Genomic DNA, 15,752 nt, shown 5'->3' on the forward strand with positions numbered 1-15,752 from the left:
GTGTGTGTGTGTGTAATGCGCGTGCGCGCGGGCGGGACATTCAAAGTCCTTGGAGAAGCCAGGCTTCGCTCCCGCCCACCTGGGCTGTGAGTCAGGCAAGGGCTCCCCCAGAGGAAGTGAGGAAGCCTAGGGCGTTCGGGCAGGTCTGTGAGGTCCTGCTGGCTTGGAGGCGGCTTCAGCCCAGCCGGTGGCCACCCCAGGCAGGGTTCAGTCAACTCTCCGCCCCCGCGGCCCCCGCGTTGGCCAGGACCACCCAGGCTCGAGGTGCACAGACAGGCCTCTCCGGACCGCCCTCTTCCCGTGTGTGTCGTAAGGCTTTGGAGCCGCCGTTCCCTCATTCATAAGTAGAGCATATTGGCTACCTCCGACTAAATTTTTGACCACGTACTGAGTTCCAGGCACATGGTGTTGGGGATACAGCAGTGATGAGTACAAAGTCCTGGCCCCAATGGATCTTTATCCTAAAAGGGGTGTGTGTGCTTTAGGGGTAGGAAGAGACAGAATAAACGAATAAACACACAATTTCGTGTCAAATGCTATAAAGAAAACAAAACTGGATTATGCAAACGCTAAACAGAAAACAAGATTGTGCAAGGGTGTTTGGGGGTGGGGGGGGGGAAGGGAGGAGACCTGGAAGGTTGGAGGGGAGATTGCTCTTGAATGACACTGGCCCCAAAAGGGAGCAGAAAGTCAGGGAAACAGAGATAGAGCCTTTTCTCTTGGGCTGTCGCTAGTCAAAGTCCCTGAGGCCTAAGGGGAAATGGGGGTGGGGGCACTTCTCTGCCCCTCCCCTGCATAGCAAGGGGGCCTGGGAGGACCGTGAATTCAGTCCCGGCCTGCGTTTGGGGTCACCGCCTTTCTCTTCCTCCCTAACCTTTACCCTTCCTCCTTAGGACGGTTGTGCAATCCCCCTCTCTCCCCCCTCCTCGGCCCCCCAAGGAGGGCGGTCACCGAGGGCGGCAAGACAGGGGATGGGACCCCCACCAGAATCCTCCTGTTGAATACCCAATGGGTAGATCAAGTACAGGCTTAGGGGACGACCGAGGCTGGGGTAGGTTAACAGGACTTTTCTTTTAAAGATCACTTGGTATTTCAAAAAGAGCACCAAGGAGCCATAGCAGGAAAGCTTAACTCTTGGACCCCTGGCATGCACCGTGCTGTTCGGGTTTGTCTTCACTTTGGAGGAGGGCAAAAGGCAGCGCGCGGGGAGGGCACAGTCGTTTCGGGTTTCGGGTTTCCGAGAGCGGCGTTGGGGTACTGGGACCCCGGGGAGGAGGGGGAAGCCCGGCCCGGCCTCCCGCAGGCCCGCGCACCCCCGCGGGCCGGCAAGTGGGTCTGTCCAATTCCTTCCCGTGGAGAGGGAGGGTCGCGGCTCGGCCTGCGGCTGTGGGCACCCGGGGAAGCCCGGGGGCGACAGCCGAACTGCGGGAGGCCGGGCTTCCAGCCGCAGCCCCGCTCCCGCAGGCGACGCCACTCTCGACGCGCGGGAGGGGGTAGCGCCGTGCTCGGACCGCAAGCCGCGAGCCCGCGGGACGGCCACCCCTCTGCGAAGCCGCGAGTGGGCGGGTCCAGATCCGCCGAGCAACGGCCGCAGCTTCCGGTTCCGATGACAGAGGCGCCGGAAGTCAGGGCCCCGGCTGCGGGGACGAGGTGAGAGCAGCCTGGCTTCCGGGCCGGGAGGTGCGGGCGGAGGGCGAGGTACTCCGGGCCGGCCGACGGGGGCGCGGGGGCGGCAGCTCGGCCGGGGTCTCAGGCCCCGGACCTTCTCCGAAGCCCCCCCAAGCCGCGGCCCCAGTCTGCCCGTGGGCTGGCTTTCTCTTCAGCCGTCGGGCCCGAGCCGGGAGCTGGAGTCCCACGGACTCGTAGGACCCTCGAGAGCCGCCTCTGCCGGGGGAGCCGCGCGAACTGAGACGTCCCGTCCTAGTGCGAGCCGGCCGGGTCGGAGGTAACCCGGTGTGGACGAGGGGGCCAGACGGGGGGCATTCGAGCAGGGCCTTAGGAAGGGTGAGTAGGAGTTTGCCAGTCATTTGCACCATAATGTAGGTGAAGGTCCTAGTAGGAGCTGCAGCCTAGGGGAATGGTTTGCACTCCCTCCAGTTTTGGTTAATGATAAAAGAGAGATTTGAAACTTCAACTAGAGATGTGCAATGAAGAAAAGGAACAGAGTGATAAGATAGAGTGTCTGGTGTGGGGGTGGAGCAGAGGGGTTAGCATTAGATACATCTCTGAAGAGGTGATGTTGACCCTGGACCCTGAGATAAGGAGCCAGTCATGGGAACCTTTTGGGGAAGAGTGTATCAGGCAGCGGGAACAGCCAGTGCAAAGGCCCTGAGACAGAGATAAACTCTTGTCAAGGACAGAAAGGAGGCTAGTGTGGCTGGAGTATGGCCAGTGAGGGGGAGAGTGGTAGATGAGGCTGGAGAGGTGGTTGGGAGTCAACTCAAAAAGAGCCTCCTAAGCCGTAAAAGGGAGGGTGGGGGATCCCAGGCTGGCTCAGTCAGAGGAGCATGTGATTCTAGATCTCTGGGTCATGAATTCCAGCCCCACATTCTGTGTGGAGATTAAGAAAGAAAGAAAGAGAAAGAAAAGAAAGTTTATGCTGAGTACAGTAGGCATCTAGTGGGTTTTAAGCAGAGGAGTGGTGGGTAGGGTGGAGAATGGATAGAGTTGAGGGGTTTGGAAGTGTAAGAGTTGGGTCAATGGAGGCTGTCCAGTTCTGTGTCAGGCAAAGGAGACCTCTCTCTGATTTGCACAAACTTCTTCCCTTTCACCCCAGAAGGGGCCCTTCTGTTTCAGGTTGCTGAAGTCCGGGGACTAAACCCATGCGTGCGTAGTGGGGATTTTAATACTTCAGTCATGTCTCTTCCTGTCAACCACACCCCCCCCCGCCCCGCAGATTTGAACCCAGGCCCTCCTAGCCCAAGGGTTAGGAAGTGGATGTACCATTTACTCAGCAAGCATTCACTGAACACCCACTGTTGACCAGGCCCTGGGCTGGGCACTGTGAGGAGAGAGAGGACAAGACTGGCCTCCATGCCTGAGCAGCTCACTGTCTAGTGGGGGGAGACCTATAGACAGGCAGTTACTGTGCTGAGAACTCAGAGGTGTGTGGTATGGGTGTCCCCCACAGAGGTGTGTGAAGCAGAGAAGGAGACTGGAGGATTTCACTGAGGGCTTTGCGGGGAGCTGGTGATTAAACTGCATCTTGGGGGGTCTCCGTGCAGACAAGTGCCGAGGGCACTCTGGACACAGGAACAGCTTGTGCAAAGGAGGCGAATGTGTAATTACACTGGGCTTGTGTGTCAGGCCATGCAGTGTTGAGTCAAGGGGTGACAGGATCCGATGTGTTGTTTTGGAGGGATCACCCTGATGGATCATTTCTGTACAGGTGAGACCCCGGGGAGGAGGGCTTGAAACGGACATGAAATACCACTGGATTCATCATGACGTTGACAAAGACAAACTCACACACTCATCCACCCTAATGCCTGGTGAAGATGACCAAGTGGCATTCAGGCAGAGTGGCTCACCGTGGACAGACTGAATTAGCCTCCTGGACAGTTCTGTTTTCCCAGCTTCTTTATTTTATTTTAGATTTTTTATTGCGTTAATCATACTTCTTAGTTTATTATACATTTAATTGGTTCAGGCAAGGCCTTTATCTCTTTTGTATTTATTGATGTATTCCCTTTTATCCCCATTCCTCCTCCCCCACCCACCATAGGAAACCACTCTGATGTGTTTGCATGTGTCTTTGGTTGTATGCATAGATTTTTTTTCTTTTAAGACACACTCTAGGGGCGCCTGGGTGGCTTAGTTGGTTAAGCATCTGTTTTTGGCTCAGGATCCCAGAGTGCTGGAATTGAGCCCATATCAGGCTCCCTGATCAGTGGGGAGCCTGCTTCTCCCTCTCCTTCTGACCAGCCCCCGCCCCGCCCCATGCTTGCTTGCTTGCTCTCTCTCTGTCTCGTGCTCTCGCTCGCTCTCAAATAAAATTTTTTTTTTTTTTAAGATTTTATTTATTTATTTGACAGACAGACAGCCAGCGAGAGAGGGAACACAAGCAGGGGCAGTGGGAGAGGAAGAAGCAGGCTCCCAACTGAGGAGCCTGATGCGGGGCTTAACCCCAGAACGCTGGGGTCACGCCCTGAGCCAAAGGCAGACGCTTAACGACTGAGCCACCCAGGCGCCCCTCAAATAAAATCTTTTAAAAACAATTTTAAAAAGACACATTTTAGGGGCGCCTGGGAGGCTCAGTTGGTTAAGCGTCTGCCTTCGGCTTGGGTCATGATCCCAGGGTTCTGGGATCGATCCCCACATCGGGCTCCCTGCTCGGCAGGGAGCCTGCTTCGCCCTCTGCCTGCCAGCCCCCCTGCTTGTGCTCTCTTTCTCTGTCAAATAAGTAAAAATTAAAAAAAAAGACACACTATTTTTAAGATTTTTTAAATTTAATTTTTAGAGAGCACATGTGCATGTGCAAACGCACGAGTCAGGGAGGGACAGAGGGAGAGAGAATCTCAAGCAGACTCCGCTCTGAGCGTAACCCTGAGATCATGACCTGAGCCAAAATCAAGCAACTGACGCTCAACCAACTGAGCCCCCAGACATCCCTGTTTCCTTTTCTTTTTTTTTTAAAGGAAGCTCTGTGCCCAACATGGGGCTTGAACTCAAAACCCTGAGAACAAGAGTCACACACTCTGCTGACTGAGCCAGCCAGGTGCCCCTGCGTTTATAGAGTTTTAATTTACATAAATGGCATTCTGCCCAGAGTTCGTTTTGCTTCTTTCTTTCCCCCTCAGTACCATGTTTGGGGATGTTATTGATGCTCCTGTGCGTGTGTCTGGAACACGGTGTCTGAATGCTACACAGGTTTCCATAGATGCATCTCCCACGTTTTACTTCCTTGACTTATCGGTTCCCCCAATGCTGAGGCTCCTAGATCGTCTGCGCCTTGCTGCCACAACACAGCGTGGTGGGATGAAAATCCTTGTATGCATCTCCTTCCTCAGCCTTTTTTTTTTTTTTTTTAAGATTTTATTTATTCGAGAGAGAGCAAGCAAGCACGAGCAGGGGAGGAGCAGGAAAGGGACGAGTGGATTCTCCGCTGAGCAGAGAACCCAATGCGGCTAGATCCCAGGACTCTGAGATCATGACCTAAGCTGAAGGCGGATGCTTAACCGACTGAGCCACCCAGGCACCCCCTTCCTCAGCCCCTTAATACAATTCCAAGATGCTGACTTGGGCTTCCCTGAGATAATCTTTTCATCAGTTGGTGTCCGACAGGGCCAGACTGTTTGACCTTGGTGAGGTCCTGACCTTTCTTGAGCTGTATTTATATTTGGTAAATTGTGATTCTGGTTCCCAGACTGTTGGCAAACATTTCTTTTGTGCTGCCATCTTTCCTAGTTGATCATCTCACAGGCTCTGTGGTTAATTTCCTGTTTCTTGTCATCATTAATCATTGCTATACACTTATTCCAACCACATATATTGGCTGCTTTCCGTTTCTGGTGAGATGGTGGGCTGTTAAGCTGATCCAAAGAGTAATGTGATGCAGAGTGCTTCAGAGAAGGGCTCTGGAGCCAGACAGCCTGGCTTCATTTCCTAGGTCCTCCCTTTCTCAGCCGCATGACCTTGGGCAAGTTATTTAATCTTTCTGTGTCTCATTCTCTTATCTGTAAATTGGGTCTAATAGCTGTACCTACCTCATAGTGTTTTGGTAAGAATTAGATAAATTAGTTGATGCATGCAAAGTTGTTAGAACGGTGCTTGGCACATAATAAGCCCGAACGAAATGTTAGCTAATAATAACAGTAATAATTATTATGGTGATATTGTTTCAGGCAGGAGTCTCTGGTATATTTTGCCCATCATGGGTCATATTCAGTTATAGGTATTTGTTCAGGGGGCATGAAGAGGAAGGCATGTCTTCCGGACGTCATGATTATGATTACAAATTCTGGTGTGAAGGCATCAACTGTAAGGAGGGAGGGCAAAAACACATCTAAGGCCCTGTTTGCCATTTCCCCGTCGCTCATCCCTTGTCTGGTAAGGTGACAGTGGCTGCAGGCTGGGCCAGGAGGACGAGGCCAAGCCTGGTGGTGCTGGTGGGAATGGGGAGTCTGGTGAAACCAGGAGCATCCCGGGGGTCACCTTGGCCATAGGATTCTTGTGATGTTACTCTGTACGCTTCTTTGAGAGAATGGACAGCTGGCCCGATTTGAACATTTGAGAGAGCCCTTCATTTCAAATCCTTTAGACAGAAGGATAGGGAGGAAAATCTGTCAAGCATTTGAGGGTTGTTACATGGTCGGTGTCAAAGGCTGCTCTGGAATAGAGGGGAGCAGTGGCCCAGAGTGGAAGGGACTTACGAAGGGCGGTGCCTTGCTGGTGGGACCAGAAAAGTCAGCTTTCTTTCAGTGGTACAATAAGGGAAGGGTGTGTTACAAGAGATGTTCTAGTCTGGCGGGGGAGGCGGACCCTCAAATACGTCCTTACCGGTAATCAAAACTGAAACAGAAGGGTGCCACATGGGAGTTGAGGGAGCCAGGTGGCAGCAGGCTAGGGGTGGCTGCTGGAGGAGGTGGTCTCTGAGCTGACCCGGAAAGGATGGGCCGGCTTTTTGAGCAGTTAACGAGGGGAGGGCTAATAGTGGATCAGGGAGAGGAAACAGCATGCACCTGGGCCCGGAGCTGGGAGGGAGCAACGTTCTGGGTGGCTGGACACAGGGTGAGCAGCAGGGGAGACTGAGGCTGGAGAGGTGGGCAAAGCCCATCAAGCCCATGTGCTCGGCAGTTGTTCCTTAGGCTGCATTGTCAATTATCGGCCATTCAAGGGCTGCCTTCATGGCTTCTGTCACTGTAGTACATGGAAAACCAAGTCCAGTAATTGAAGAGAAGGCGCTTATGATGAATATATAAACATACATGAGATAGGAAAGCAGGTGATATTTGTCTGTATTTCTAGTAGATAGTGTTGCCTGCTGAGGACTCTGTGAGGCCTGTTCTCTCCTCTGATTAAAAAGAGATGAACAGGGATTATAGAATGAATAGAGTTGGAAGCAGTAATTTTGTGACCATGATTCAAAACACCTGCCTCACGCCTGCCTGGTCCCTCCGGGGCACTGTGGCTCGGGGTGATGGGCACTGTGGACATGTATGTTAAGCTGGGAATTTCTGAGCATGGATGAATGACATGGATGTGGCGGGGGATCTGGGAGCCCTCCCCAGCGTGCCCCCCAGCCCAGGTGAGGCCTGACGCAGCGGACCCCTCCCGCCCGCAGGCAGAGGCCACCATGGAGCAGTGTGCGAGCGTGGAGAGGGAGGTGGACAAGGTCCTGCAGAAGTTCCTGACCTATGGGCAGCACTGCGAGCAGAGCCTGGAGGAGCTGCTGCACTACGTGGGCCAGCTGCGGGCTGAGCTGGCCAGCGCAGGTGGGTGTGTGCCCGTCGTTGTACTGCCCCCCCCCCAGCCCAAGAGCCCCACATCTCCCTCCCCGGGGACCTGGGAGCCCCCAAGGCTGCTTGGTGACAGGCTTCTAAAAGGATGACGGTTTGGACATCAGTCCACGGATGCCTAGGTCTCCTTGAAGTGGGATAATGGAAGTCATTCTGAGCTATTTCAAAAAGCCCAGGAGAAATTACTAGTTTACCTGAGATTATTTTCATTTAGATTTTCATTTTAGAGTTTGTTTTCCATTTGCTTTTCTACTTTGAATTTTTTTTTTTAATATTTTATTTATTTATTTGACAGAGAGAGACAGCCAGCGAGAGAGGGAACACAAGCAGGGGGAGTGGGAGAGGAAGAAGCAGGCTCCCAGCGGAGGAGCCCGATATGGGGCTCGATCCCAGAACTCTGGGATCACGCCCTGAGCCAAAGGCAGACGCTTAACCACTGAGCCACTCAGGCGCCCCTCTACTTTGAATTTTTAAGACATTTTGAGATCGTTTCAAATTTTCAGAAAGCACCAACTGCTGATTTGTTGCCGTACTGGCTTTATCACTTCTCTTGCCTATTCTTACTTTTTAACCATTTGAAAGTAAGTTGCAGCTGTCGTACCACTTTGCCCCTAAACTTTCAGTGTGTATTTCTTAGGGTCAAGGGCATTCTTGTACGTAAATACAGTGTATTATTAAATCAAGACGTTAAACATTAGTACAATGTTACGATCTAATGAATATAGCTCATACATCAGTTTTGTCACTGTCCGGTAATTTTCATAAAACATCTTAATTTTATTCTCCATTCTAGGATCCGATCCAAGATCAGGCGCCACGTGGTTTCTTATGTCTCATCTTTGGTTTTTTAACCTGGGACGTTCTCCCACTTGCCTTTGTCTCTCATGACGTTGACGTTTTCAAAGCACTGAGGCTAATGATTTTGCAGAATCTCTCTCGGTTTGCACTTGCCTGCTGTTTCCTCCTCCTCACTCAGATGTTGCATCTCAGGGCATCGTCACATCAGGAGGTACAAGGCGTCAGCTCGTTCCCTGATTGGTGATGTGAACTGTGATCACTTGGTTAAGATGGTGTTGGCCGGGCTCCCCCCACGTAAAGTTAGTATTTCTTTACAGTTAATTAGTAAGAAATTGGAGGGGAGGGGCTCTGAGCCTGTGTAAATGTCCCGCACTTTACCAAACTTGAGCCCACTGGCCCAGGGACGATTCTTGCCTGAATCGGTTATTACAAAGCCACGTGGGAGACTTTTCCTGCTCTCTCTCGTTCCTTACGTACAGTTGGCCCTTGAACAGCACAGGTTTGAACTGTGTGGGTCCACTGACATGCAGATTTGTTTTTCAGTAAATACAGTACAGAACTGTAAACGTATTTTCTTTTTTGATGATTTTCCCAATGACATTTTCTTTTTCTTCGCTTTATTATAAGAATACAGTATATAACACAGGTGACATACCAAATATGTGTCAATTGACTACGTCCTCGGGAAGGTTTCCAGTCACCAGTAGGCTATTAGTAGTTACGTTTTTGGGGAGTCAAAGGTGATACACAGAGTTTTGACTGTGCACGGGGTCAGTGCCCTTAATCCCCATGTTGTTCAGGGGCCAACTGTACTTGTCGGCATTGAGCTCTCCTTTTTCCCTTATTTATCATCAGCTCACACTTCATAGATTCTTGTTTTATTCGTTGGGTTAGAATCCATTCCTGTTATTATTTATTTTGATGCTTAAATTGTCTTAGATTTGACAGAGGTCACTCCTGATTCCTATGTCCTTTTTTTTTTTTTTTTAAAAGATTTTTTATTTATTTATTCGACAGAGACAGAGACAGCCAGCGAGAGAGGGAACACAAGCAGGGGGAGTGGGAGAGGAAGAAGCAGGCTCATAGCGGAGGAGCCTGATGTGGGGCTCGATCCCACAACGCCGAATCACGCCCTGAGCCGAAGGCAGACGCTTAACCGCTGTGCCACCCAGGCGCCCTTATGTCCTTTTTTTTTAATTGAGCTATAATTTACATTAAAATTCACTTTCTTAAAGTGTACAATTTTTTTTTTTAAGATTTTATTTATTTATTTGATAGAGATAGAGACAGCCAGCGAGAGAGGGAACACAAGCAGGGGGAGTGGGAGAGGAAGAAGCAGGCTCACAGCAGAGGAGCCTGATGTGGGGCTCGATCCCATAACGCCGGGATCACGCCCTGAGCCGAAGGCAGACGCTTAACTGCTGTGCCACCCAGGCGCCCCAAAGTGTACAATTTTTAAGTTTATTTTTAGTATATTTACAGAGTTGTACCATTATTACTAGTGTCTAATTTCAGAACATCTTCATCACCTCAAAAACAAATGCCACCCACTAACAGTCACTCCATTTCTTCCGCTCTTTCAGACCCTGCTTCCGCTTACCTACTTTCTCTCTGTGGATTACCTGTTCTGGAGACTTCATATAAATGCAGTCCCACGACGTGCGGCCTTTTGTGTCTGGCTTCTTTCACTGAGCATGTTTTCAAGGTTCATACCTGTTGTAGCATGAATCAGTACTTGATTCTTTTCTGTGCTGGATCATATGGTAATTCTGTTAACTTTCTGAGGAATGGCAAACTGTTTTCCAGATGTCGCCGCAACAGTGCATGACGGTTCCAGTTTCTCTGTATCCTCACCGAGCTGGCATGTCTGTTTGATTATGGCCGTGCTAGGGGGTATGAAGGGCTGTTTTACTGTGGTTTTGCTCCGCATTTCCCTAGCGACTGATGACGCCGAACATCTTTTCATGAGTGGGCTTGTTGACCATCTGTTTATCTTCATCAAAGAACGTCTACTTAAATTGCTTCCCATTTTTTAATTGGGTTGTTTCTCTTTTTGTTGAGTTGTACGAGTTCTTTATATACTCTTTAATACTAGACCCGCATTGGATATTCTATCATATGGGTTGTCTTTTCACTTTTTTGATGGTAACCTTTGAAGGATAAAAGTTTCTAATATTGATGAAGTCCAATTTATTTTTTCTTGGGCTGCTCATGCCATTGTTGTCTTATCTAGAAAACCATTGCCTAATCCAAGGCCATGAAGATTTACACCTCTGTGTTTTCTAAGAGTTTTGTAGTTTTGGCTCTTACACTTGGGTCTTTGATCCATCTTGAGTTCATTTTCAGATATGGTGTAAGGTCCAGCTTCCCTCTTTTACATGTGGATAGTCAGCGTCTCACCATTCTTTCTGTTCTTTCTCCTCCTGGGTGCTTTTCACATGACCCATCCTTTTTGTTTGTTATTATTATTATTATTTAGCACTTCCTAGCTTTCTGGCACATTAAGATAGTCCCTGGAGTAAGTGATTTCTGCAAGGAGATGTTCTTTGGGTGGAAAATGCTATTTGGAAATCAAGGTCTGGGTTGTTACTGAGGTGTCATTGTTTCTGGTTTTGTAGCAGACAGATCTGTCCATCTGTCTCTGTGTTGGTAGGCCATGAGTTTACACTGATACCTCCAGTTTCAATCCCGCATCACAGGGAAGGGATTCTTCCGAGACCTCCCCCATCCATAGCTGTATCTCTTTTCTGCAACAGTGAGAAGCCTGACTCCCAACACCGTCAGTACATTTCTCATCAGTACATTTCTCAACGGCTTGATTTCTACGGTACAGAGAAAGTATTTTCAGAATTGCTACACCTTGTACCTCTGTGAAAAACAAATCTACAAAGTAGAGTTTGTTTCCTTTTAATTTTTTTTTTTTTTTTTAAAGAAAGCATGCACGTAGAAAAGACTCCAAGGTCAAAAAAGCTTAGAGTGAAAGGGGAGTCTCCCTTTACCCCTGATTCCCAGTTCCTGTGTGCCTCTCTCCCAAGTCACCCCTGTCCCCAATTTCTCAGGTGCCCTTGCAGACAGCATCTGTGTGCACATGTAGGTGGCATGTGTGTCTGTCCCCTCCCCCTTTTTAAACACAAAGGGTAGCCTCAAGTGCTTGCTTTCCTGCACCTTGCTTTCGCCCCTCCAGTTTGTCTCAGAGAATGTTCTTTTTTTTTTTTTTTAAGATTTTATTTATTTAGGGGCGCCTGGGTGGCTCAGTCGTTAAGCATCTGCCTTCAGCTCGGTGTGATCCTGGCGTTCTGCGATCGAGCCCCGCATCAGGCTCCTCCCCTGGGAGGCTGCTTCTTCCTCTCCCACTGCCTGTGTTCCCTCTCTCGCTGGCTGTCTCTCTCTGTGTCAAATAAATAGATAAAATCTTAAAAAAAAAAAAAGATTTTACTTTTCTGTTTGACAGACAGAGACAGCCAGGGAGAGAGGGAACACAAGCAGGGGGAGTGGGAGAGGAAGAAGCAGCCTCCCAGCAGAACATGGAGCCTGATGCAGGACTGGATCCGAGGACCCTGGGATCACGCCCTGAGCCAAAGGCGGAGGCTTAAGGACTGAGCCACCCAGGCTCCCCCCGGAGGATGTTCTGTCTCACTATGTAGAACTCTGCCTCGTCCTTGCACCTAGTTGCTTGCCATTGCATCATGTGCTTGTGCCGTACTGCAGTCAATGCCCGGGCCTGGGTCCTTGCGTTCGATGGCAGGTGAACCGTGTGGTAGAATGGCTTCGTCTTGCGGGTCTGATCGCCCTTACGCTGTGCTGTTGGTTAACAGATGGTGGTGGCCTGCTGCAGTGTGTTTACAGGGAGACCGCGTTTTCTCAAGGGGGGCTTTGTCAGTGCTAATGGTTTCAGGGGGGTCCTTGGGCAGGGAAGGTTTGGGCATTTCAGGTTAAAAGGCTTTGGTGTCCTGGCGCCTGGCTGTCTCAGCTGGTGGCAAGTGTGACTTCCGATCTTGGGGTCGTGAGTTCAAGCCCCATGTTGGGCCCGGAGCTTAGTTTAAAAAAGGGTCCGTGTGTGTGTGTGTGTGTGTGTGTGTGTGTGTGTGTGTGTGGCTTTGGTTTCCTGAGAGCTGTTGCTTTGTCCTAAAGGAATGTGGCCAGGGAATGTGCAGAGTGTGGCCGTCTGTGACCTGGATGGAGCAGAATGTGAGAGATGAGTGGCAAGCTGGGGTTCGGGTGGGTGGCACCGATGTCAGAGGGGAATGCGGTCCTGCCCCGGCTCCCTATGTAGGTGGGTGGCCCAGCCCCTGCCTCCTGTCTGTATTTGTCAGGAGGCGTTCAGTTACAGGTGCCAGAAACGCAGCTCAGATCAGCTTAAATGAACAGGCGGGGGTGGGGAACACTGGATTCATGAACTCAGGTAACTGAAATGTCCAGGCGGGGCTGGTGCTCACGTGATACCCTCAATCTACAGTCCTGGTTCTCAGAGCAGTCCCCCCCTCCCACCCCCGAGGTGGTCATGGTGCTCCAGCAGCTCAGTTCCCATTCTGTGTTCATTGACTTGGTAGAATATATCTCTCTTCCAGGGCTTCGGGTCTGGGAGCTGAGATGCTCCCTGGCTCTCTTGGGTCATGTTTCATTCCCTAAACCACAGTGCGGTCATCTAAAGAAGGCACATAGGTGCTGGGCTGAGGAAGGGCGGGTGCTCTGTCTGTCCTCCTCTCTCCCAAATCTCATGTGCTCTTGGCGGTTGGTCTGGTTCTCGCCCAGCCGTGGGGGTAGAAACTGCTGCAGGCTTGGCGTCCTGAGCCCGAACTTGCCCGCCAGTCCTGAACCTCCCTGGCAGTGTCCTCTGGGTTGATACGAGGCGTTAACCTGGGAATAGTGCCCAATGGCTCAAAGGCTTCTCACATGTGGTGTCTCAGTCAAGACAGTGAAGAGCCATCGGGTGTGGTGGTGGGGAGCACGTGCTGTAGCTCTGTCATTGTCACCTAGCAAGTTACCGCCTCAGCTTCCCCAGCTACAGGACGGGATGCTAACAGTGTCCACTGCAGAGCACAGTGGTAAGGATTAAATGAGCTAAAATAGAGTACTTCCCTGTAGGAAGTGCCGAATCACCTACATTTCACAGCAACAGACAGGGCCGGTACTGTCCCCCCATTTTACAGATGAGGAAATGAACCAGGAGTTGAAGCTGCTTGCCCCACTTGGCCAGTTCTAAGGCATGCAGTTAAAAGTGGCGGGACCTGGAACAGAAGCTGGGGTCTTTCACCCTGGAGTTCAGGGCTCTCCTGGGCCTCCGGGCTGGTGTTGGAGAAGAGAGGAAGCAGGGACCAGGTTTGCTCCCCTGTGTCCTGATTCACTGCCAGTGTTTCCCTGCAGCCCTCCAGGGGACCCCTCTGTCAGCTACCCTCTCCCTGGTGATGTCCCAGTGCTGCCGGAAGATCAAAGACACCGTGCAAAAATTGGCTTCGGACCACAAGGACATTCACAGCAGCGTCTCCCGAGTGGGCAAAGCCATTGACAGGGTGAGCGTGTGGGCAGCCTCGGGCTGAGGGTGGGGATACCCCGGAGCCAGTGTCTGGGGGTGGGGTGTGGGGCACCGCAGGAAACTTGAATACTGAATCCAGGCCCTGTCTCTGGTCCCATCAGAACTTTGACTCTGAGATTTGCGGAGTGGTGTCGGATGCGGTGTGGGACTCTCGGGAGAAGCAGCAGCAGATCCTGCAGATGGCCATTGTGGAGCACCTGTACCAGCAAGGCATGCTGGGTGTCGCCGAGGAGCTGTGCCAGGTAACGGCCTCGCGGGAGGGGGCTGGAACCTGCCTCCTCTGCTTCTTCCTGAGGGCTGTCTTTATATTCAGTTCCTGTTACTCTGTACATAAATTTATTTGAGAAGGGAAATCATTGCCCCCACCGTAAATAGAAGATAGCTCTAAAAATATTGACGATGGCAAGTGAAGTCATGAACCTCTAGCTAGAGTTGGTTGCCAGCCAAGGTTCTAAGTTGAGGCCTGATAGCGCTTTCTTAAAAAGGGAGATTAGTAACATGACAAAGTAGTAGTTGTTAGGTGTTAAAAGCACACTAGCAGTGTAATGAAGAGGACTGCGGAGGAATCATTTTCTCACCATGCTACTCAACGCAGGTCTCTAAGACCCTGGGCCTGGGGTGGGTTTTGTAGTCTGCGCTCCAGGAGGCCAGCCTGCAACACTCAGCCTTATAGACCTGGGATGTTCTGGAAACAAAGTCCTCCAGCGGTGGGATTGTGCTCTCCCCACAGGAATCAACACTGAACGTGGACTTAGACTTTAAGCAGCCTTTCCTTGAGTTGAATCGAATCCTGGAAGCTCTGCATGAACAAGACCTAGGGCCGGCATTGGAGTAAGTTGGCCGTCGGATGGGCCAGTGGGGGGACGGGGCCCCTCTATGGCCTTCACATCACCTGGTGTACTTGACACGCCTCCAGCCCTGTTTCATGGGCCTCACTCAGGCATCTGGAGCCCACCTCTTAGTCCCTGCTCCACCAGGCCCCTTCTCCTGCCCCAGCAGCTCCCTTTCTTCCCAGATGGGCCGTCTCCCACAGGCAGCGCCTGCTCGAGCTCAACAGCTCCCTGGAGTTCAAGCTGCACCGCCTGCACTTCATCCGCCTCCTGGCGGGCGGCCCCGAGAAGCAGCTGGAGGCCCTCAGCTACGCCCGGCACTTTCAGCCCTTTGCACGGCTGCACCAGCGAGGTGAGCGCCCCAGGGTGCTGGGGTGGGGGCTGCCGGGCTCCGGCGGGTGTCAGCAGGGGTCAGGGTGTTGGGCTGCGTGTAACCAGGATGCCTTCCGCCCCACTGCGAACCCTGACCCCTCCCTCACGGTCTCCCAGGTGAACTCCACACTCAGGGCTCTTCCTCGCATCTGCCTCTGCCATACCCTTCCAGCTTCCCCTCAGGCTCTGCACACCTGCCGTGGGCCCACCCACACTTAGGGCACGGCGGTGTGTGCGCCTGCGCTCCGCCTGGGCCTCTCCCGCCTGGAGGCCGCCCACTCGTGTCCTTAAGACTCACTCGGCACCTCTCCACAGCTTCCTTCCTGAGCCTTCCCCGTCACAGCAGGATTTCCAGACTTGTCACTGGAGTCTCCCCTTCCAGATGCTCGGCATTCGTAACCACGCCTACTGGTAGTAACTGGTTCTTTAGCTCCACTCCTCCCTATTACCTCACATTTTGTGAAATCATAAAAACCGAGCACTGTCAGTTAGTAAATCTAGATACCACCTGAAAGTTTTTTAAAAGGGAGAGTAGCTAGTGTTGGAGAAGAAAAACGTGAGCGCCAACCTGAGACTCACTTCTCGGTGCACTTGGAAGGAAGGGAAGAGACCTCACACACCTCCCTACGGGATTGCCCTCGCGGCTGAGGCTTGTCCTTGTCCCGCAGAAGCAGCCCCAGTTCTGCCCGAGGGCATCTCAGCGCACCCAGCCTGGCCCCCCCCCCCCCCCCCCCCCCCCCCCCCCCCCCCCCCCCCCCCCCC

At 51.8% G+C, this 15,752-nt stretch overlaps 1 protein-coding gene across 4 annotated transcripts in view; it reads left to right on the forward strand.

Moving 5' to 3' along the window:
- Positions 1-1,539: 1,539 nt before the first annotated feature.
- Positions 1,540-15,752, forward strand: part of RMND5B (required for meiotic nuclear division 5 homolog B) — a 17,720-nt gene continuing 3,507 nt past the window's right edge. The window contains exons 1-6 of one of the 4 annotated variants that reach the window (XM_040622579.1): positions 1,540-1,650; positions 7,283-7,433; positions 13,620-13,765; positions 13,890-14,030; positions 14,519-14,619; positions 14,804-14,970. In XM_040622579.1, the coding sequence (XP_040478513.1) occupies positions 7,295-7,433; positions 13,620-13,765; positions 13,890-14,030; positions 14,519-14,619; positions 14,804-14,970 (694 nt within the window). In that variant the 5' untranslated portion in view covers positions 1,540-1,650; positions 7,283-7,294. The other 3 variants (XM_008709490.2, XM_008709489.2, XM_040622580.1) reach the window with 3 other exon arrangements.

This window comes from Ursus maritimus, unplaced genomic scaffold (genome assembly GCF_017311325.1).
Source record: "Ursus maritimus isolate PB19 unplaced genomic scaffold, ASM1731132v1 scaffold_5, whole genome shotgun sequence".
Taxonomy (NCBI): domain Eukaryota; kingdom Metazoa; phylum Chordata; class Mammalia; order Carnivora; family Ursidae; genus Ursus; species Ursus maritimus.